At 39.2% G+C, this 23,756-nt stretch overlaps 1 protein-coding gene across 7 annotated transcripts in view; it reads left to right on the top strand.

The window, feature by feature from the left end:
- The window catches only part of MAP3K7CL (MAP3K7 C-terminal like), a 30,574-nt gene extending 22,490 nt beyond the window's left edge, over positions 1-8,084 (top strand). For 6 of the 7 annotated variants that reach the window (XM_051607907.1, XM_051607910.1, XM_051607909.1 and 3 more), the window contains one exon: positions 6,906-8,084. In XM_051607907.1, the coding sequence (XP_051463867.1) occupies positions 6,906-7,086 (181 nt within the window). In that variant the 3' untranslated portion in view covers positions 7,087-8,084. Of the gene's footprint in view, positions 1-2,510; positions 2,887-6,905 lie in introns of those variants that run through there. The other variant, XM_051607911.1, reaches the window with a different exon arrangement.
- Positions 8,085-23,756: the final 15,672 nt, after the last annotated feature.

Raw genomic sequence — 23,756 nt, forward strand, 5'->3', positions numbered from 1 at the left:
TTGAAGTGATTAACTTCAGACACATAAACTCAAAGGCAGCCTTAAATCCTTTGGTATTTATAGTCTACAAATATAAATGCATTATTAATTTTATTGACACATCTCTGAATCAGTTTTGCACATTTATAAAGTAAGCGTGGGCCCCTTGAAAGCTGGACTGTCATATATATTCTTGCACTTACTAGAATGAAAAAAATAAAATGCATTTTCGTTTATCTGTGGAGTCTGTAGTATTACCTGAATTAGAAATATTTTACTGCTTGGGAATGGCAGATACTTGCACAAAATTGTTTATCTGAGCTCAGAACTATCCTTATCAACCTCTGAGTCCAGAAGTCAGCCTGTCAGTAGCAGTTATCCTGAATAAATTAAGGGGTTTCAGGCTGGCATTTTCCTTTGGTCCACCAGTGGGTGTCAACACTGGAACAATGTGAGGAAGCTTCCACTACTGCTACCTTGGCTGAACCTGTTCTGTGGATAAAAGACTTCATGCCCCATTAAAAATATGTTAAAATAAGAGTGGCTGAATGAAGCAGCAAACAGAATTATATTATTGTTATTCTTATGTGCCTTCTAATTACCTGTTTGTGGCCTAGCTAGTCACATGCTGTGTAGCTGTGAAATGCCTAAACATGACAAAAACCTGTGCAGCACCTTTCACCACCTTCCACATCTCTTAATCTGAATCTGGTCCTACAAGCACTGGGATTGAAGATGCTTAATTTCCTGCAGGTTGGTGCACTGTGGGTATTTGATTTTGAGGTTGAAAAAGCTGCACGTGTCAGCTGAAGCTTTTTTTTCTCCAGGTGAGAACTATTTATGACCCCTCCCTCCAAGTACATTCTCTATTTTGTAGTATTTTGGAGGAGGTCTCGCAATACTGCCTTTCTTTCCCCTTTGGGATGTCTTTTCTTTCTGCAGCAGCCCATTTCTATAAGACCTTCCAGAAACTAACTCGGACTTCTTCATTGCATGAAATTTTTTTTTAAATTGGAAGGTGGATTACTGAGTTGCTAGGATACATATAGCTTTACACAAATGTAAGCATACACAAGCTGAACACATTAACCCTGCTTTTTACAAACAACTAGATAGAAAGAGAGTGTAACTGTGAGGGTGAAGGAGTAAGCAAGAAGTAAAAGAGAATTTTGGTCTAGTGATCACTGATTTATACCTAAAGAATGTTTTCAACAGTAACAGTTTGAAAGTTAAGGAAGTTTATGGATAGCATATGCTGAATGAAGAGGAGAAGAATGGATTACAGTGGCTGGGATGGCATAGGTATTGAATATTCCATCCTCAGAAGGGAAGGATGCTTTGACTTTTCTGAGAAGTCTGATGAGATGCACAGCCTTTTGCCTCAAAAGCAGTTATAATCAAATTGGAGTTGTTTATGGGTCTCTGAAATGTGTCCCTGTTGCAGGTGTCTTTATCTTCTACATTTGAATTTGAATATATGGAAATAAAGATTCACAAGTGCCTAATACATCTGCTATCTATTGTCCATTTCTTTTAAATGTAATTTTGATAAAATGGACAGAGTTTCGTCCCTTGTAATGGGAGCAAACAATTTGTGCAGTGTTCTTCAGTGTACACTTTTACTGAAGACAACCAGAAGTGCTGTTGGATGGTGACACTCCCAGCCCTCCCAACTTCCTCTCCACAGATCAACTTATCTGTGGATTTAAAATGTCAAGTCCCACCTGGCAGCAACTGCACATGTAGTGCTTCCTGTGTGTCACTGTGCACACAGAATACTGAAGACAACGATTGTCAGGAAAAGAGCAGAAAATGGATTGAACAAATTTTTTTTTATTTGTTGGCTAGAAGGAAGAAATAATATTAAGTTAACCTGACATAAGTGTCCATACAGGTGTTGGATGTTCATAGTAAAACAAAACATGGCATAGTACTCATTCTACACTAAGCAATTTTTTTCCAGCCCCCAAAGTTCAATGCAACATATGAAATAATACATTCAGGTGTATTTCTAAAGGAGACACTTTTAAGAAATAAAAATTTCAATAACATTTTTTTTTTTAAATAGTCAAACACATTTATTCTTTTGCAACTTTTTAAAGGCTTTCAATTCTACTTGATTTGTCTCTCACTGAATTGTGAGGATCCAGTATGGCCAAAGTATAGAAAGGTAGTGGTGTGAAGTGACAGGGGTTGGTTTTGATCAGGGCAGGAACAGAGCTTATTTGCTCCTTCCTCTTGTATGCAATGCAGGTGGCAAGATAAGGTACTAGGCTGGGACAGGGAGAGAAAACAACTGTTTCACAGGAAAATGGGAAATGAGAGAGAAAGTCAAGTTGAAAGTTCAAAAAAGGGAAATTCAGAGGACAGAGCAAAGAAGAAGGAGGAAAAAGTCACTCAAAAAAAAGACAAAAGGAAGCAAGAAATTGAAAGAATTTAAAAGAACATTGGGTAGATTTTTTTTGCTGATATAACACATCATAGATTTTTTTTGCTGTCTTCATTCAAACTCTTCCTGTTTCTGCCAGCAGTATGTACCACAAGAGACAAAGTCACTCTGGAATGGAAGACATGATCGAAAAGAAAGAAAAGGGTGTGGAACCGAGAACTAAACCACATTTAGGTCACAGAATGTAATTTAATTTATGTTCCACAAACACACATGTATTTCCATAACAGATGTTTTTTGGTATCTAAGTTTGGGTGAAAGGGATGGGATGGCTGGTTATTTTGAGCACTTGTTATATTGCTATTACTAGATAATGACCCTGTATTATGTAGTTAAATATTAGAGTTGCCATGGTTGCTAGCTATATCTTATATTCTTAGCACTGGCTTTTTTTCTCTTTTCCTCCCCCAGAAAATTCTAATATAAGTCTCCAGAAAATATAATTTTATCACCACCTAGTTTAGGATCACTCCTTTTCTTTGCCATGTATGTGATTTCTTTCCTTCTGTTACGCATACTACAGTAGACACACAGTAAGGATGTCTGCTTAATTTTGTGGGATCTTTCCATATGCTTTAGCATGCTATCATGGCAATAGGACTGTTTCTAAGGTCTCAAGTCTAGATGGTTTCTTCAGGTGCACTATTTCTGGAGTGTCTTTCCCAACACTGTTGACAAGTAGTCTTCAGACTTCCAGGTGCTGCAGAAAAAGATGGGTGTAAATCATAAAGGCAATATTTCATCTTAATAATCTTCCAATTTCAGACCTGATTTTTCACCATTTCACATGTATCCAAAATATATCTTACTTGCCAAATAGTGGAAATTACAGCTTGTCTAATACAAAGAGAAACCTCAACTTGCCCCATTACAGTGATGAATACTCATGGACCTTTTATGTGCTAGCACCAAGACATATTTTACATTAAAACAGGCTGTTTTAATTTTGCATTAAAACATTTTTACTTTAAAACTCATTGTTTTAAAAAATAATTAGATTTTAAACACGCAAGTGCAGCAACTACTTCACGGGTCTCATGATTCCTCCTGACATGAAAGCCATGTCAAATATGGGAAGAGTAAATGACATTATAGCCACCAGAACACACAGACACATGTTAGCTGAGATGAAATGTGTAGTACCACAGATGCATGATCCTGAATATGCTGTTCACAACAGAGGAAAGACAATTCTGCCTCTTTGCACTGTGGAAGCCATTTTCCTTGAGTCCAGTCCATCTCCAAATACACTTATCTCCACATATATTTATCTGCTTCATCTGTCATTTTTCTTGGTATTTACTCACTGTGAATATTACTGTAAAGGAATTGTGTTCACTGCATAGTCAGTCATTAAGGCCAGGACGAGAAATAATTACCCTAAGACTACGCTTGTTTCTTCTGCTCTGGTAGGGCTTGTAGTTTACTGGTTGCAAATCACACTCATCTTCCCTTCCCACCCAAGCCCCTCCCCAAAAAAGAACACTTAAAGTGTACATTACAGATAGTCTAAAAGCTTCAAGTATCTCAGAACCATTATAGAAAATACCTTATCAATGCTGTTAATATTTAAACTCAGGATAACCATTAACAGAAAATACAGATTACACACTGCTAGATCTATTTATTAAGCATCCACAACAAAGGCTAGATGGTGCAAGAGCTTAGTATGGTGTTCTTTAACCTCTGGAAGCTAAGTTCAAATCCTGGATTAGATCAGAGGCAAATGTTAGTTACTGTCCTCATCCTTTTTGTGAGCTTCGTAAACCACACCATTCATAACATTTAGCAATTCCCTGGTACTCTAATTTTAGATCCCTGTGGCAGGCTGGCAGTATTTGACTGAAACATCACCCTACCCTGTAAACAGGTGTTGATCCTGATGGGAAGGGAATAAGTAGGTTCTGCTGACTCAGAAGCGGGCAATTTCACTACCTCATTGCAAGGAAACTGCTTTCTGTGAGGGAGGTCCTGGAGTGTGGACTACAGCAATGAGTATATTTTGATCTTACTGCATTTCTGTTTTGTTTCATGGCAAAGCTAAATCCCAGGGTGGCAGGGGGAAAGTTATCTGTGCTGCTTAAGTATTACTGGAGAGCAGCACAAAAGCCATGCCCGCACATAGCCTCATCTTATCGAGTCAGGACTGACATTCATTAATAGAGCTGTCTGAGTTTGCACACGGTCTGTCAATGCCACTCCTGGCTCAAGTCTAAATAGAGTAGATAGTACCTTTCTTCTACACGTACTGTAGAAGTCCCCATGGAAAAAGTTTACTTGCTTTTAAGATGCTGATTTCTTATTAGTGTGTTTACAGCATCTAAGAAAAGGAAGGAGGAATTATTCTGAATTAATTTGTCAGAAACACCTCTGAGTCAATAGTTTGTAATTTGAAAGAGCTTAATTTAATCCTTTAGTTCAGCATTGCACCAGTAGAATAATTGCAAAGAAATATTGCTGAAGCTCTCCTTTGGTTTTAAGAGAGAAAGTCTGCAAGAGGATGCCCTAGGAAACTGAAGTGGTTAAAGCTGCTGGACTTGGAAAATCTCATTGTTCCCAGATGCATTTCTCACTCTCTAAAGCATACATGTAATTACTCATTTGTAGCCTATGTCCCATTAATAGAAGCTGCAATATTGAACTGTCTAGCAAGATCAGTTCATCTTGGCCAATTTGAAAACTGGTTGATCTAGTTTGGCCCAAGCAAAGAGAAATTAATTTAAATGCTTTAAACATTTTTACAATGAAATTGTTCCAAATGTTAATAGAATTCTGCTGCACAAAAATATGCTCTTTATATTTTCTCTTGAAGACCTGACCAAATATACCTTTTACCTGGTGAAAGGAAAGAGATGAGACTTTTCTGCAACATAGCTGCTATGCATTACTTCAGTGGTATAAAACAAAGTGAACCTATTTAGCTTTAGAAGGGTTTCTGTGTACTGCAACTTTGGGATGATTTAAAATTGCTGCAATGTCTACTAACTCTTCCTTTATTTTTTTGTATGGGAGATACAGTTGGGAGAAATGAGTGTGCCAGGATTTTCTTCCAACTTGTGACTCCTTGAATAGCAGTAACTGTGACTGTAAACAGTCAGCTAAACCATGGGCAAACGGTGCTATCCCTGGAAGCTGTAGCAAAGACAGAGGAAGATCAAACTGATCCTAAGAGAAGGCCAAATAGAAGTGTTTTTTTGAACTCAGCTGCTTACAGTTTTGCTGCTGTAAGTGGTAGTTTTGCAGCTATAAGCAATGTAAGTACTCAGCAGTTACTGAAATGTTACCATTTCATGAATACTCTGACCCATGGTGACAGAATTATCAATCTGTAGGAACTTCCTGTCTGAAAGCAGTGACCCAGCTTAGCAAGAGGGCTCCTTTAACGACTGCAGCAAAAGCTGTCCACTTTGAAGGCATTACATCTTCCCACTGATGATCTACAAGCATTGTTTTGACATGACTGAGAAATAAAGTCACAGGGCTATGAACAGTTAAAGATTAACTAATCTCTGAGATAGAATGATCAAAAGAACTAAAAAGCTTTTAGAAGAGACTTCCTGTAGCAGGGGTGAATAAATGATCTGACTTAGAGGGGAAAAAAAGCAGAGGCCAGGCTAGCTTGCTCTGTAACTAAGTGGAGAGTGATTAGATACCCTGAGAGTTACTCATGCCTTCAGTGTGTTTTGTTTTAAGACTTCTTTTATCTTAACTTGTGCTGAGGTAATTTCAGTTGATACTATACAGGAGACTCCAGCTCCTGGCCAGCTCTGGGAATAAAGAGCACTGTGTGACTCCATCCAGAAAGAAGCAACAGCTTGAATCTGCCTGTGTCTGCTCTTAAAAAGCCCAGGAGGGGTCAGCTTTGCAGCTCTAACACTCCTCCTTACCGGGATGGTGGAAAACTGAGCATAAACGTATTGCAGAAATAATATATATACTTCATATTCGTATGGCTAGTGTTTACCAGATTTTTATTTTTTTTTAAGTAGGAAAGGAAACCAGGTGTGCTTCACAGAATTTATTGATAAAGCTAACCAGCTGAACAAAAAAACCCCTCACTCTCTTTAAAATCTGTTTGGTATTGAGAGAAGAATAAATGGTTATTCTTCAGGCAAAATATTAGCATGCAGTCTCCAGTAACTTGATTCTCCCCCATTAATTTCATGTTCAACTCTTACTGAAATTAGAGATACTTGAATCCAGCATTTTGCAGGATTGGTTGATGAACAACAAATTTATCACAGATTTTGGCAGTTTCATCTTCTAAAAGGAAAAGAAAGACTGTGACAAGTTAGTTTTCTAGGCCTCTATTCCACAACAGCTCAGGTAATACCACATCAACAACTTATAGACCAGCTCTAACCTGACACATGACAACAAATTTTTGCATCCTGCCATTTTTAATCTTTGTGTTTTGTTTGTGTTTGTGGGGTTTTTTTGTTTGTTGTTGTTTGTTTTTTTTTTTCATAATCGTCAGAAAGGAGCTGATTGCCAGGCTGGAACAAGTGGAAAAAGAAAGCATGGATGCTGCTCAGCTGGCTAAAGAGTATGCAGAACTGACAGAGGAGAACCGAACACTGAAGCTGGCCCAGACGCAGTGTGTAGAGCAACTGGAAAAGCTCAGAATACAGTACCAAAAAAGACAGGGGTCCTCATAACTCTCAACTAGCTTATGTGAGGTAGTTAATACAGGATTGGTCCTGTGCTGGAAAGATATTTTAAAATAAAGGTCTGTTTAATATGTTACAATACTTTACTACAGATACAGAGTATGCAGAAGTCTATATTTGATTTAATGCTTGCCAGCCAGTAGCTTAATATAATGGATATTTCATCCATTATATAATGGATATTTTATTTCAAGTAACATAATTGAAGTTAACCTATCCCCATTATATGTTCTAGTAGATCATGTTTCTTTTCTAAACATATTTCTTCCAATTTAAGAAGATATGGACACACTAGAAAATGATATAAATAGTCTCTGTGTTGGGAATTTGGACCATACTAAGGCATAGAGCAGGGACAATGGTAATATATGGAATACATTTATGTTAATTTTAGTTTGGTTGAAGATTTTTCTAATAATTTTCCTCATGCCTAAAGTGTTTGGAAGTTATCTTAAGATGGATCTCCTCAGGGGTAAAAGCTATACTTTATTATCCCATGTCAACTTTTTATTGCTGTATAAAATCTGAAAAATAGCACATTGAAAACTGAAGTGATGTAGTTATTTTTTAATCAAACGAGTGTACTGCCAGTAATAATTTGCAAGTTATGAAATTAAAAGGAAACAGATGAGATGAAACTTTCCTTCCTTAAGCATAAAGATAGCTTGAGAGTATTTTAATTGTACTTTTTGGCATGCAAGAAATGAAAAATTAATACATGAAACTACCATCATAGTTTCAACTGAGAATATGTCAGTAAAAGTACTGTGAGGATATTTTGTTCTTACTTTCTGGTCTGTATGAAACATAAGTGGCTGTAAGTACGGACATGAGTTATGTGATATATGAATAACCTGGAAGTAAAATGTTAGTTGTACTTGCTCTATTTATCCCTGTATTTTCCTAGATCAACTGAAAATTCTTTGTTATACTTCCATTTCTATTCATACAGTATTTTTTTCATTAAAAGTGGATATCAAAAAAAACATTTAATATTCTGAATGTTCTTTATTCGCGCTGCATTTTCAACTCTGCTTGACAGATGCATCTTGTTACATCTTCATAAGGTTGTAATTCAACGATTTCTTTGTTCTGAGTACTTAGAGTATTCCCTGCAGTCAGCACAGGCATGAAAACAGGCTCTGCATTACTACAAGCACCTGACAGGGCAGGGGGGAGAGTATGAGGAGGCCATGGGAGAGCCCAGTGTTACCTCCACTTCTCCTGAGCTGCCAGCCCCGGGGGTGGCACACATGCCTGGCACTGCTTCCTCCCTTACCCAGCCAATGCAGAGACATGAGGGGAAATCACCACTCTAAGGCACGTGCTTTTTGCTGGGATGCTCCATGGCCAGCTTAACACTATACTTCTTTCTGAGCATTTTGCTAACTGATGGTCTGATTTTCACTATGCCTTATGAAAGGTGGAGAGGAAAAACCCATAATGAATGAAAAATACTTGGGATGTTAAGGCTGGGAGTGATGGAAAAGCCTTGTCTGAGTTTTGTGCTGACGGCAAACATACCGTGGACAGACTTCATGGTTTTCCTTTGAGAACAGGGTGCTGCGTAATCTGGCATATCTTAGTTTTGTCTGTAGTTATGTGTCTTGAACAACAAGATTGTCATTTTCAAAATTAATTTGTTTATTTAGTCACAGATCTTTCTATGTAGCTTTGAAAATGCCAGCCAGTCTGTTTGGTGGTTTCAGTGAATTTATTGGAAACTGCACAAAGTACATGAAATTATTTCATTAGCAGACTGGCTTTGGATGCAGTTGGATCAGACAGCAGAATGTTACTTACAGATAACTTTGTTCACCTTGAAATTTTCTATTTAAGTGCAGCCATTATGTTTTAAATATCAGAATAAGATCAGATCATACCCCTTGGGCAAAACATGAGGGAGAGCCAAAGACATGTAGAGAAGGGAAGCTGGGCATTATTTGTGACATATAGCAATTTGAGAGCAGCCAGGGAATATGACTTTTCTAACCTATAGAGACTGACCAGTATGGAAATCTTCAGCAAATATTTTTACAGATGTACAGACACCAAACCTGGGTATGTGGTCCAGGTACCAGCCTGGCTAAATATGGAACTCTTAAAAAATCCCAAACTAAATCAGAAATCTGTATTTAATCTGGACTGTGGCTATTTGCAATCAATTTTTCTTCCTAATATTAGTTACAGTGAAAGTAAAAAATAACTGCTTTGTAGCAATGTATTTGCCTGCCAGCATGGATGCTCATGTGCTTGAGAATAATGACTCAGAAGCTACATCATGACCTGAATGAGTAAAACTGAAACAGAAGTACCAAGCAAGAAAAATTAAAGTGTCTCATGAAAACAAATTGTAAAGAAAAAATAGGAGTGAAATGGGATTCAGTTGAGAGGGTAGATAAATAGGATTTTCCAAAACTTTTAATAGGCAAGTGACATTAAAATACAGAATAGTCAGCATAACCCATAAAATCATTCAAATGTTGCCAAGACTAAAAATGGCCTAAACAGCCTTCTGACAGGTAACTGCTGTATCTATCATCCATCTCCTGATTTTTAATCAAGAGAATAATAATGATAAACATTTTCATATTCAATAAATCTCCAATTTTGACATGCTGACTTTTTCTCTACATAATACTTTGAACTGTGTGGCTCTGCTGACTCAGCAGCTGAAATTAAGTTTTTTAAGAAAATACTTTTCATATTTGTGTTGTATTTTCCAAATAGGTAATATGATTTCTGTCCTTCTGTTTTTTAAGGAGACCTTCAATTGTTCTGCTAGCTAGGTCCATTGTAAGTACAGCACTATAAAAAAATACTTCATACAATTATTTCAAAGATGTTCCTGCATATCATATTTCAGCCAAAAACTTAGAAGTCAGTTCCAGCTTTTGAGTTCAACTGCCAATGAATCTTCAACTTTATAACTTGTGACTACAGCCTGTGACAACTGCAGTTGCATTCAGCAAAACAGCATTGGGTCTGAGGCTCGTGCTTGCAATCCACCAGCTGGTCAGAAAGGCACGTGAAAAGCTGAGATGACAACAGAAATCACTAAATGCTTGCAGGTAGGTACAGACGGCCTGTAGGACAGGTAAAGTGTGTCTCTCATTAGTTAGTATCCAGGTTACTCAGGCTAGCAAAAGTAAGCATGCCACGGCCATGACAAATGCATTTGCTTCAGACCACTTAAGACAACAGTAAACGAAGTACATGGGTTTAAAAAAACAAGACCTGTGCTTTCCATTTCCTAGTATTACTAACTAACTTCCTTCCATGGTAACAAATGCTGAACAAGCTTAATTTAAGCATTCCCGTTAGCAAGGATATGACTCATGCGGTCTTGAAACAGAGAGACTGGGGCGATAATCTGGAACATAAGGATGTACAGGCTTGGGTTTGGTGGCTCTTTTTAAGAGTTTCCCTTTTCAGGATTTTCTTTACTCTGCTTGGTTTTGTGAATTAATGATCTTTGGAAGTGTGTCACCTCCCCCCAGAGGCTTTATTGCCATCTAGGCCTTTGTGAGCACTGCTCACTCTTCTTAGCAGGTACAAATACATGAGGGTACAACACAAGGGTGTCCTCAGCCATCCTTTGGCCTATGTGCTTGAGGAGCTCTGGTATGTGCCTGTTTGCTGCTCAAACTTCAGCCACAGACCACCTCACAGAAATGGGCTAGTCTGATGCAGTCTTAGTCATGCAGTCACCTGGTGTTTTTTCCTACAGAAAATTCTTTGCTTATTCAACACACAAGACATAAGTGTCTAGAGGGGCAGGGGAGACTGATGTCTGGAGAAGCCTTGCTTCTCTTCTTGTGGTGGGTTTGAGATGTGCAGTGATTGAAGAAGAGGATCACAGGGAAGGGACATTTGGTCCAGACAGTGATGTAGCAGGAGGAGTGCTGGCCCTGGCCAGCAGGATTGTGAGGAGAGTTGACAAAACCTGGATGCTGGCATGACTTGTCTCCCATGCTCATAACTTCCACAGATATACTTCTATACCCACAGCCCTGAGGGCCTTCTCCCTCCTGTTAGAGTGTCCTGGCATGTATATGCATGGATAATATAGTGATGAACTTGCTTGGGCAACCCATGATGAAACTATTAACTGTCTTCATGAGAGACCTGGAATGTATGCAGCAATGAAGGCCCAGAGCAAATACCAAGCAACAGCCAAAAAAAGCTGGCCCCTGTTGTACATCCTGCTGGGCTTTTCTGGGACAAGACCAAACACTGTGACTGCATGACTGTACCACAGTGCTCACTCAGGAAGAAGGGAAGCAAGGCAGCGTGGGCTTGGCAGCCCTCAATCTTACCCTTTCCTCCACTGGAATCCCTTGCTTTTGCAGTGTTAAAATGGGAGTTATTGAGATGGTCCTTCAGATGCACACCAAAACTGTGCAGCTGACAATTTAAATTCAAGTAAATTGTTTGCTTTGTAAGAATGAAAAAAACCCACCACTTTGCTTGGGATGGTGCCAATCACCTTTAGGTTCTTCAGGGCTCCTTACAAGGAATGTCATGAGTTAATCATACCCATATGATTGAAAGATGACAGTCATTAACACATTATTCTTAAACTCAACCCAGGCTTTCTACAGTGCACAATACAGTGGTTTACTCTGTAGGAAGCACAGGATTTAGCATATGAGGCCCTCAGCTTTTCTACATGCCAATCACCAGTTCCCTCTTCTAATGCTCAGTTCCTTTAATCCCCCCCTGACCACAACCCATGCATCTGTACCCCATACTGAGTAAGCAGCATCACTCTGGAGTTCAGACCCAATTGACTGGTGATCTCATGACGTGGTCTGATGATTACTGTGTGCTTGAGATGATTTCCAAACATTACAGTCATACGATACTTTGTGTTTTGGTGCTGGTATATGGCAGCAAGGCACTCGGCCAACGTGCAGGTGCAGACTGTGAGATAGGCTGTCTTTGAACTGTTTAGGAAAATGTGAGAGCAGATGGTCTGTGGATTTAGTTATTTTTCTGAATTTTTTACTGAATTTTAATACAGAAATTAGGGAAGTGAAATGAGGATGTGAGTGCTGATGTGACAAATTTGTGGCCAGATGCCAGATTGTGCCCTGGGTGCTCAGAATGAGTAAAGTGATATGAGAACTGTAAGTGATGGAAAGGAAGTAGTTACAGCTAGGAAGAGGAACTGGGGAGTGGGCTGTGTGCCTTAACTGCTTGCTTTCCTGCTTCTTATGGCTTGCAGCAGTGAGATGTAAAGGCTATTGTTCCTAGCTCAAAATGAAGAAGCTGTTGTTTGGATGTTTCCCAGGCTTTTCCAAGCCTAGTCTACACAAAGATTTTATACTGGAACATTTACTTCATCTAAGGTTATATTTTTGCCTGATACACCTAGTATCAAAAGAGCTATACTGTGATAAAGATGCTCACAGCACTGCAGAAGGTTCTTCTACAGAAAGGATAACCAATATCAGTCTGTGACTATTCTGCTAATCACAGAATCCTGTCTCAAGCTGGAAGAGACCCATAAGGACCATTGAGCCCAACACCATGCCAACTGTTGTATTTGCATTAAAGATAAATTAATTACAGCCTTGATAAATAGCATATGTATAGTAAAAACTACACTGACACTAGAGCACTCTTGTACTGAAATAGATATAGATGCATCCCCACTAATGGGTTTTTGCTGCTTTCATTGCACAAGTAGAGTTTGGTGCTTTTATTAACTAGATCCCCAGTAACTCACATGAAGGGACAGTGGCATGAGATGATGAAAAACCTTCCACCCCTGTCTCATGACTTTCCTACAAGCATATGATACATCCTAGTGCACAGCCCAGATTTGCTTTTGGCTGCGGACTTTCCCCTCAACCATTTGATTGCAGTGCTCTCCCCAGCTTGTTCCTTTGACTCTTGTCTGTCACATTTCTCTGCTGTGCTTGGATACCTGAAATTAGTCAACTACTCTGAATCTTTAAGAGTAGAAAGCAGCAAATGCATCATTTAAAAATACTGCCTACTTATACTACCCCTGACTGTCTTGTGGTCATACCCTTTTGTATTCATGTTGTACAAGTACATGTGTATATAGGTTTGCTGCTTAGATGTCAGTACAAAAAAAACCCCACAAGGTAAATATTAATATCCACGGAAGACAGAGGCACATGCAACCACATTCATATAAATACTGTTCTAAATATTAGGCTTATTCAGTGAGCTCAGTCCCTGGTTGTGAGTCTAATAAAAAACCAAACAAACAACCAAACAAAAACAAAAAATCCCACTACTCACACACGAAGTTTTACCTGGTTATGAATTATCTCTACCAAGAAGAATGCGGACATTTCTTTTTGAAATAATTTCGAGAAAGGAGTATTCTTTCAAGGAAAATAAAAGCACATAGCAGTTCCCAGCTAATATAAATTACATCCAGCTATGCACTACCTGCTAAAAATGTGCTTCGATCTATTTATAACCCTTTAAATAGTTCTCATTAGTTTATGTCCGTAAAAGTTACCCTTACATTTGACTGTATGAGCTCCCTCTGGTGGGTAATGTGACATCTACCACTATCACTACGAAGCAGATTCCTCAGAAAATGCTTTGGTTATAAAATTACGTTTATCCAAGTGGAGTTCTGTCAGTGTTCATAGCTACTAATTCTTTCTGTTGTCTAGGTATAGGACAGTACAATAATTTCTTACCATCTGATCACATACAAAGCTACTGAAAGAGTAGTATCAAATATTTTAAAATATTTTTAAGCTACTATAGATACTTTCACAAAGGTATAGCTTTCAACAACACACTGGACGACAGCTAACATGAACAGCCAGGTAAAATGAGATCTAGCATCCCAGAAAAGCTGAAAGAGTTCATAATAATTACAAATTATATAGCAATATCTTAATTTGTCCAAAGTATGTCTGTTGAGTTCAGTTGGATTTATGTGCCTGGAAATCTGTCCTATATGGCTTTACTTTTTCAAAGTACTAGACGGTACTAACAGATTTCAGACACTTTGTGTAAAAAGTTTTTATTTAATGGTACAAAAACTAAGTATCAAATATGCTTTAAATAACACAGTACAGAACAGCTGACTACTGTATTTATTTTTTTTTGCTGGCAAATTTTAATATCCCTTAAATCCCATATGGCCTGGTGTTCATAAAGTACACTTTTATAAAAGACAAGTGTTACCTTCCTAGTTTTCTCTTTGTTATTTAGGTTAAGTAATCTGAACATGGGACGTGTTAGACTTCGGAAGAGTGCCCTAATGCATGGGCAATGGTTTAGCCACAGTTTGAGTTTCAACAACCCAAAGTGGTTGTGCTGGTGTATTAGGATTGTTCTACCAGCAAGGAATTTGATGGCTCTTGTGCACCCCACGGTTTATTTAACCAATCACTTTTTTTGAAAATTTGGGTTACTAGAATGTTTTGAAATGAAAAAGGTCAGAAAAAGTAGATTACTTTCCTACCTTAGCTGTTTCAGAATTCCCCTTCCATTAACAAGGATAAGTTTATGTTTTGTCTTTTGGCTGAAAGCTGGCAAGAGAGAAACTTCTAGTTACACTGTACATAAAGGTGAGGTATGGAAAAAAAAAAAAAGAAAACATAAGCAGGATTTTATCAAAGGCAATGAACAACATTTTTACTAGCAATTTGTGATGGCTGTATATCTCTTGAGTATGACTGTACATGCAGTGTTTTCAGATGCTTATGATATTCCCCTAATCCTGTAATTTCTATTCAAGAGATTGTTGATTCACAGTTTGACTGTCAGAGTGCTTGGATATAAATCTACCACTATATTCCCGTCCAAAAGGGAATCATCACTGAATTTTTATCATGAGAAAGCATTTATAAGTGTTTAACACTTCTTCTGAAATGAAGGTGTCCACATTTAAGTATGCAAGGCTGCCTGATAGGTAATCAGCAACGCCAAGAAGGCACCACATGGTAAACTGGATTTAGGCCCTGGTTCAACACAGCACTTACTGTGGGGCACTGTGGCCACATCAAACAAATCTCTTGAACACACATACCTAACTTTAAGTGACAAGTAGTTCCCACTGATTTGCCAATAGGACTATTCAGAGTCGTAAAGTTTTATTCATGCACTGAAGTATGTTGCTGGATCAAGGCCAGAGAGACCAGCACCTCAGCTCGAAACTCAACTGTTGACAGTTCATTGGGATTAAACTACGTGTTTGCAGTGTTTAAACAGCACACTGCATCAGGGCCTTTCTGTTGTGCTGCCTGTCACTGAGCTAAGCCAGTCCTCACCACACCTTGTAGTGGGGAGAATCTTCATGCTATGAGGTGCATACAAAACGTGGCCACCTTTCTCCCCAGCACCTTGAGGTGGGTCTAGGTCCAGCTGCAGCTGCTGAACAAGCCAGGAGCTGGCATAAGATGTTAGAAGTAATGAAGAAAACATTCCTTTTTGTCTTTTCTGGTAAGTACATTTGTTCCCACTCGCACAACTGCAGCCATGCCAACCCTTATGAAGTGGCTTTGTAGGGTCATTGTATGGAACTACACGAGTTTAAAAAAAAAACCCAAGCAAACACAGAAGAAATGTCAAACATTTGCAAAGCACTATGAAACACTATAAAAATAAAGCACTATAAAACATCTAAAAATGGCTCTTGACCAGAAAAGTAACAGCATAATACTGTTAAAGAATTTTAGAAATACCCCTCTTGCTTTTCTTCTCTTTGGCTATTTTTTTTCAGAAATACTGGACTAGGATGAAAACGCCACGGGTGTTTCTGTCTTATAGGTACGATTCCTCCTTTCCTCTTCCTTCACAAACCCCTCCCTGTTCTTCCAATAAAAGATGATCTCAGCTGCTTCGAAGATGAGATAGAGAAATTAAATATTTCTCAGAGTTGTGGTTCCTTTTTCTCAAAATAGCCTTGCCTCCCCTCTACTCTTGGTGTAGGAATTGGGCAGAGGAGGAGCGCTTGAGTTAAAGTTGTGTTCTCTGCTGCCAACATGAATGCCTGCTCAAATGAGCATATGAAATTTTAAGTTTGCATGTGGTAAGTAGAGACTTAGAGCTAAAATATTTCCAGGCTGAACTTACTCCATAACCCAGGAGTGTCAATGCAGTTGTGACTGTCCAGCAGACAGATTCTCTCCCCCGCAAATGCATTCTTCAGACAGGCATAGATAACCACAGACAGATTTGCTTGTGAATTCATCTTGCATTTTTCTTCTCTCCTGCTGTCAATACACTTCATTTGGCCACTTTAAATTGTAAAGGAGAAAAATATCATGTCCAAATACAAAATGATTCAACACCAGTAAGGAAGAATATTCTGCCTTTAAACTTGGCTAAAACCCATTGCTACTTTTCTGATTTGCTTTATTAATCACTAATAATCAAAACCAAAGCTTTTCCTTATTTGTCTTGTTTTCCCTTCCCTCCCCTTCCCTTTCTTCTTTTTTTCTTCCTTTTCCCCCCCCTTTTCTTCTTTTTTATCAAGTCAGGAATATTAAAACATATGCTTACAAAAGTTAAGCAACTTAGTAGAGTGAGTGCCTTTATAAGATAGGCAGTGAGCTCAGAACTATTATGATATGTACAGTTGAACAAACAATATGACTATTTCAGTAGAATCTTACGCATTTGAACCTTTTTGTCTGATAATGCACTTTCCTATTTCAAGAGTAGCAATTACTTATTATCTGTCTGAAGCAAGCAGAAGATTTGTGAAACACATAATCTTCAGCCTTACTGGAGCATTATTGAGGACTTTTATGTAAAAATGAATGAATAAAACCTTCTGTTCCTCTTCAATTATGTATTAAAATAATTTATAAACACCCTTTCAGTTACAAGAGCCAATGCCAGCTAAAAGGTGAGGTTAGAAGAAGAGTGGTCCATGGTGGACTTAGATTGCTAACTATATAACTTAAGTTTTTAGAACTAGGTAGTGTTTTGGTAAGCAGCATGCAGTAGTTTTTCAGGGCTTCATTCTCAGGGACTGGGTAATAGGGTTTCTGAATCCCCTTTTTTAAAAAAAAATAAATCAAATTGACACATCACAGTAAGCCAGACTTCACCTTTGAAAATTTAGACTGTATGACGATCTCCTCCAACATCTGACAAGGACTTGGACAACACAGAAAGTGCCCCAGCTCAAAAAAGACGTGAGCAGTTCCGATTGTATGTTATGTGGAGCTGATGCTATTCTGGGAACAGAGGCAATAGCAGGGAGTAGGCCTTTATTCAGACTCTAAGGGCCTCCTACAGAGGTCTTTTACTTTTCCACTGACCTTGAGGTCCAGGCACCCACCAGCTGAGTCTCCATGGGCCTCTTACTTACCACATCTTGCATCTTACAAAAGAGCCATTCATTCACTTAAAACTTGGCTCTCCACACTTAAGTATTAGCCTTCTGGGAAGGCTGTGAAGACTAGACTCCCAGTATTCTGAGTCATGCTATGGGGACATAAAAAGTACCTAAAAGTCTGATTTAGAGTAACAACCGCATCGAATTGTTCTGTTTTCACTTGAAAAAAACCATTCAGAAACCAAATGCATACGGACAGGGTATTCTGCCAACCACATAAAGGTGGGTATGGCATGGATACAAACTGAGCACCGATGAAAGAGAACTTGAAATCCATGTGGTATGTATGTCTGTGCAGCTACAGTCATTAATCTCTTTAATTTAGGGGTCTGACGTCAAGCCCCACTATGTGCCACCTACAGTGCAGCAGGTTTGTGTGACTTCCCTTCCTCACAGAGCCACCTCCAACTTGTGAGGGGAAAGTGGAGCAAAAGAGGCTGCTCCTCACCCTGCTTGGCTGATTCTGCCTGTTGCTCTTCATGTGACTGGCAAAAAGCAGAGAGGTCTTCAGAGGACAGAAAACTGAGCCATTTGTCACTAGGGCTCCACAGGCACAATCAGGTGGCAAAGATGGAGCCAAAAAGACTTCAGACCTGCAGACCAAATGCTCCTGCAGCTTCATGGAGGTTCTAGGGCATTGTACAGTAAGAGGAGATAAAGCAAATGAGACAATGAAAACATTTATGTTAGAAAACAGTTTTAAAACTATTACTGTAGTGCTGCAATGACAATGTGTGAGATACAAATGGACAGTTGTCTGTACTACATATGTGCCTATATTCAAGAAGAACTTGAGCTTTTTCAGGGTTCAGCCTGAAGCTTCTTTGAAGTGGAATAAGATCATTTGATACTCAAGATCATTTGGACTGTTTCATGTGCACAGGACATGAGGAAAAAGCATGCAGTGATCACCTACCACTCTCCTCCCCAGAGTCAGTCTGTAGGTCCTAAAAATCCAGGACACATCTGCTGACTCACCTCCGCTCTGCAGGGACTCCTGGGGACTCCAAGAAGGAGGAACACACCCAGGAGGGAGGGAGACCTCTGGCCTGGGCTCCCTGGCATCCTTTGTCGTGCCCTCACCTGCAGCCCACTGTGTCCATTCCCTCTGAACAGCTGGCAAGCTGATCTGGATTGCTATTTATTTTTTCAGTTGCTATTCCAGGTGATTCCTTCCTGGATCTTGTTACTAATTTTCTTTTAAGCTGGGATATATTCTGTGAAGTCAGCTCCAATTTCATCCCTCCTCTGCCTAATTATTTCTGGAAAATCTGTGTGCAGTTTATCCATGCATCAGTGTTATGCACCAGCAATCCATTTTGATGAAGCAGGAATGTTTGATTTGAATGCTGTTTATAAGCAGTCTCAGGACTGAACCTTTCTGTTACTCGTTCTTTCTGCTAGAAATTTTAGTTCCTCATTTCCTTTTGTGAACTGAGCCATTTGTGTTTTTCATTAGAACTGCTCCAGGCTGCTCTCAGGTGGCTTTCCAAGAGTTTCTCCCTCTCTGTAGAAAACGAATTTAATAGTCACACCAAATTTTTATTTTAAAAAAGCAATGTAGTGGTAGCAACATAAAAACTGTCTTAATTTATTAACAGCCAATTAAGTTTCTTCATGTTCAGCTTTCCCCTGATTGTAAGAGTCTCTAGCTATAAACTACTTGTTTTATAATTATTCTGCTTTCAAATCTCTTACTGACCAGTTGATTTATCTGCCTTTCAGAGCCCCTTCCTTTTTTAAAATTTTTCTTTTTTTTTTTTTTTTTTTTAACCAGCAGCAACAACTTTTCTCCCCAGTATAAGCTTATTTCTCTTTCACTACCCATAGGATAGGGAGAGGGCTATATCTCTAGTATGTCTGCTTTGGCACTGATAGTCTGGCGACACCTTTCCTACCTGGAACCCATTTTCCTATAAGTTTGTTTCCTGCCCTTAGCTGATAATGTAAGCACATTTTGTACTTCAACAGTTTCTATAAGCAGGATGGCTTTAACTTCAAACAACAATACAACTTCCTCACTCTTCTAATTTGTTTTCCAGAGGAGTTTTGGTTAACTAATTCTGCTTCACTCCATCACTGGTTAAATTTCATGCTTTCACTGCAAGGATTTTTCAGGCCACTATCTACCTCACTACCATTTTTTTCTTTGGATGAAGCTTCATTTTTAATATATCCCAAAATACTTGCTCAAATATGGTCACCATCTAGTCAATGAATCAAGCACATCTTGAACCTGGAGGTTAGCTAGCCGAGTTGGCAATATGTTGTATTTTGCTGTTTAAAACCTTGACAGCATCTGAACAAGCTCAGTTTAACCCAAGCTAATTTGCACATTTTTAATGGTCTGCTGCCTATTTTTATAACCCATCAACTACAAGCTTAAAATAACACACACAGATTAAAGGAAAATCCTTGTGATGTGTTCAGGAGAGTACCTGCTTGACTAACAGACATAGACTAATGTCTGGAGAACTAATGAACAGAAGGGAATGTAATGAAAACTGGTGATGGCAGTTTTCTAGTCTGAGACTTTTTAGTAACTTCTACCAAAAATCATTCAAAATGTGCTCAGAGGAAAAAACTGGAAAGTCTTGTGATCTTCAAAGACAGTGTGCCCATTACCAGAAGATAGGTTAAACAGGTGAAAATGCACACATGGAGGATGAATGCTGATCTTCTCATGTTGAAAGTGGGTCCTTGGGCAGCAAACTGCAAAATCTGTGAGTAGGGGGAGAGTAAACAAGAAACAGGGCCCTAACATTTGTGTACTGGGGCTCCTCACCCGAAGTTTATGCTTATATTTTTTGATATAATTCACAGCCGTGAGATAAGGGGCTGAGCACTTTGTTTTCAGTGAGGTGCCCCGGTCAGCGGGCAGCATGCTGCATTCTGTAGGAAGCTGGGCCTCAACTGTGCCTGCTACATGCACTGTGCTTGCAGACTGGGTACACAGGACATGCCACTTGGAAACCCAACCAGAGCATTTAAGCAGGGACCAGGCACCAGTTTTCTTGAATTGTGGTTTGCCTGTGCATACTGAGAAATACAACTGGAGGCACCGAGAGGATGCTCAGGTCAAAGACGGAAGGATGGAACAAACGGAGCCATGTTTGGGAGGAAAGATGGGAACATAATACTTAGTTAAACATTCTTGATGTAAGTGGACCTCAGTTTCAGGTAACCAGGAATTGGCTGATGAAGTGGCAAAGCCTCTGTCCATCATATTTGAAAAGTCTTGGCAGTCTGGAGAAATCCCTGCTGACTGGAAAAAGAGAAACATAACTCCTATTTTCAAGAAGGGAAAACAAGAAGACCCAGGGAACCATAGACCGGTCAGTCTCACCTCTGTGCCCAGCAAGATCATGGAGCAAATCCTCCTGAAGGCTGTGCTAAGGCGTATGGAAAACAAAGAGGTGATTGGCGACAGCCAACACAGCTTCACCAAGGGCAAATCCTGCCTGAATAATTTGGTGGCCTTCTACAATGAGATCACGGCATTGTGGGCAAAGGAAGAGCAACTGATGTAATCTACCTGGACCTGTTCAAAGCCTTCAAAACTGTCCCACATGACATCCTGGCATCAAAACTGAAACGGTAAGGATTCAATGGATGGACCACTCGTTGGGTAAGGAACTAGCTGGATGGTCACACTCAAAGACTGATGATCAATGGCTCGATGTCCAGATGGAGACCTGCGGTCAGTGGTGTTCCCCAAGGGTCAGTACTCAGATTGGTGCTGTTTAACATCTTTGTTGGCAACACAGACAGTGGCATTGAGTGCACCCTCAGCAAGTTTGCTGATGACACCAAGCTGTGTGATGAGGTCAACATGCTGGAGGGAAGGGATGCCATCCAGAGGGACCTTGACAGGCTTGAAAAGTGAGCTCATGCAAACTGCATGAAGTTCAACCAGGCTAAGTGCAAGGTCCTGCACCTGGGTCGGGGCAATCCCAAGGATAAATACAGGCACACTAGCTCTTTGATTTGTGAAGTTGCCTCCTTCCCTTTTTTTCTGATTAATATTTTACAACTTCTGGCTCCCCAGGAGAAAAACTGAAGAACAAGGCTTACAAATAAATGGGGGCTCTTTAATTTTTAAGTGCAAACTTTTAAAAAAGTCTTTGTTGATTCTTTGAGTATAAGCTAGATGTCCTACCTAAACCTAGGGTAGAAGTGCAAAGGGATGGATAGACCCCAGCTGGTACAGTGGCCCTTCTGAGGACAGACACTGAGCACAGCAGATCCCCTCGAGGCTGGGTTGTGCCAACCACTGGAAAGTTCCCTGGGTGTGAGGCTACTCAATTCTCTGCAGGGACACTTGGTTTTAGAACACGACAAAGGGTCATGCTCTGCTTGTCAGATAGACCCATCCCAGGCCTCATCTAGTGAAAATATTTTCTTTCTTGAGTCAGAGACTCATCATATTTCTTATCACTAGTTGGGGTATAATGATTTATAGTACCAGTGTTTTGTCAGCTGGCACCAATTCACGTAAACACACATCTTTCTGGTTGCTCCCCTCTTTTAGTAACTCATAGCTATCTGCAGCAGCAGGTGGCTCCTTTACAATACACAATATTATTCTTTATATAACTGTTGAGATATCATGTCATTTAAGGAATGACATGACAAAAAATATAAATGAGACATATAATTTTAACATAATTTAAGATTTAATATTGAAAATATTATGACTTAAGAAGTTGCTTCTAAGGTAGATTTCACTATTCTTACCAGCATCAGCAGCATAAAAACTTGGCAGAAGTTGAATTCTAAGGACTGCACCACTTGTGATAACCTATACTGTTATTTCAAAACCAGAAAGTACCTAGAAAATAAAACTGGCTCTTCAGTCAGCAGTTTTTTTTGTGCTGCATCATTTCCACTGCAATTGGCAAATAACAAAAAACAAGCAAGCTGTTCATCTCCTGACAGAAGAGGCTTCCTTGGCACTGCACAATGGAGAACTTTTAAAACCAAGTCTACACTGTAACATGCATTTTGAGAAGTTTCTACCAATTTTTAAGTGGTTATCTAAAGCATTTCTTGCTTTATATGACAGCAAGTATTGATATCCATGACAGACAGCTTTGTATTAATAGAAGAAACACATGAAGCTTAGTCATCATACCATTACAAATACAACTGCCATCAACATAAAAGCAGTTACAAGCTTCCTGTTGGTAGAAGAACAGCTACTAATCCAAATAAACATTACTGTGCTGACACATGACCTCTCTTGGTCAAAGTGACAAGATTTGCACAATGAGAGACAGAACTGGTAGAGCCTCAGTGTTTCATTTATATATCAGTTTACATTTTAGCTGATCTGAATGAACTTCAGTAGGTGGGTTTAGAAGCCTCATCTAGGGACCAGTTGGGGACAAAGGTAATTTAATAAAGAGAGTAAAACTGGTTACTATATATTATGATGCAACAGAATTTTCTCAAAACTGTTCTTATACAAAATATCTGCTGTTACTTGTTTTGTATGATCAGTGTTTGGAAGTTTCCCTCCCCTTTTGCTACATCATTTCAGTCTTCTAAATTATACTGTACCCTCAATTAAACTGCCAAGCAGTATTAAAATAACACAAAGCAAAATGATGGAGTAAAAATTCTCTGATATTTTCCGATATGCAACAGAACAGGATATAATTTGAATATATTTTTTAAAGTTTGCTCATTCAGATCTTAGTAGTGCTACTCCTCTGCTTACTGACATGTGCTCTCTTACATGTCTTAGCAGATGAGGGACTCAGTGTACGCTATATTCCATTTTACTCCCTCTTTTGAGGATTTAGCACACAACCCTAGAGTTGTATAATTCTGCCTAAACATAACCTTGCGTAGGCTATAAAAGCCAGTGCCAAGGCCTACATTCCCAGCTGGAGTGACAGCTCATTGGCTTCTTGAATGCTTCTGTTTCATTTACTGCTTTGTTACAGAAACATTGTTAAAAACACCCCTGGATTGTTCATTCTTACCTATGCCTTACAATCTGTTACTAAGGTCATAGTCACTGCTGTCTACCCATATGCAACTTCTGCATGTATTTATTAAGAGAAATATATCAAATTCTGGTCTACTCTCTGCATAAAAAAAACCCAACCAAAACCATGTTTTTATTACTTAAACCATCATTTTAAGATTTCTTCTCCTGGAACTGTGCCAGCTGTGCAGTTTCTGCTGCATTTCTCTGTCTGAAACGAATGAGCAGTATAATATATCTGACAGTGTTGTATAATAACCACTGTAGAACACAGTCTCTAGCTGCCTCAGTTCAGTACATTCACCCCTT

Source organism: Apus apus, chromosome 1, assembly GCF_020740795.1.
Source record: "Apus apus isolate bApuApu2 chromosome 1, bApuApu2.pri.cur, whole genome shotgun sequence".
Lineage (NCBI taxonomy): Eukaryota > Metazoa > Chordata > Aves > Apodiformes > Apodidae > Apus > Apus apus.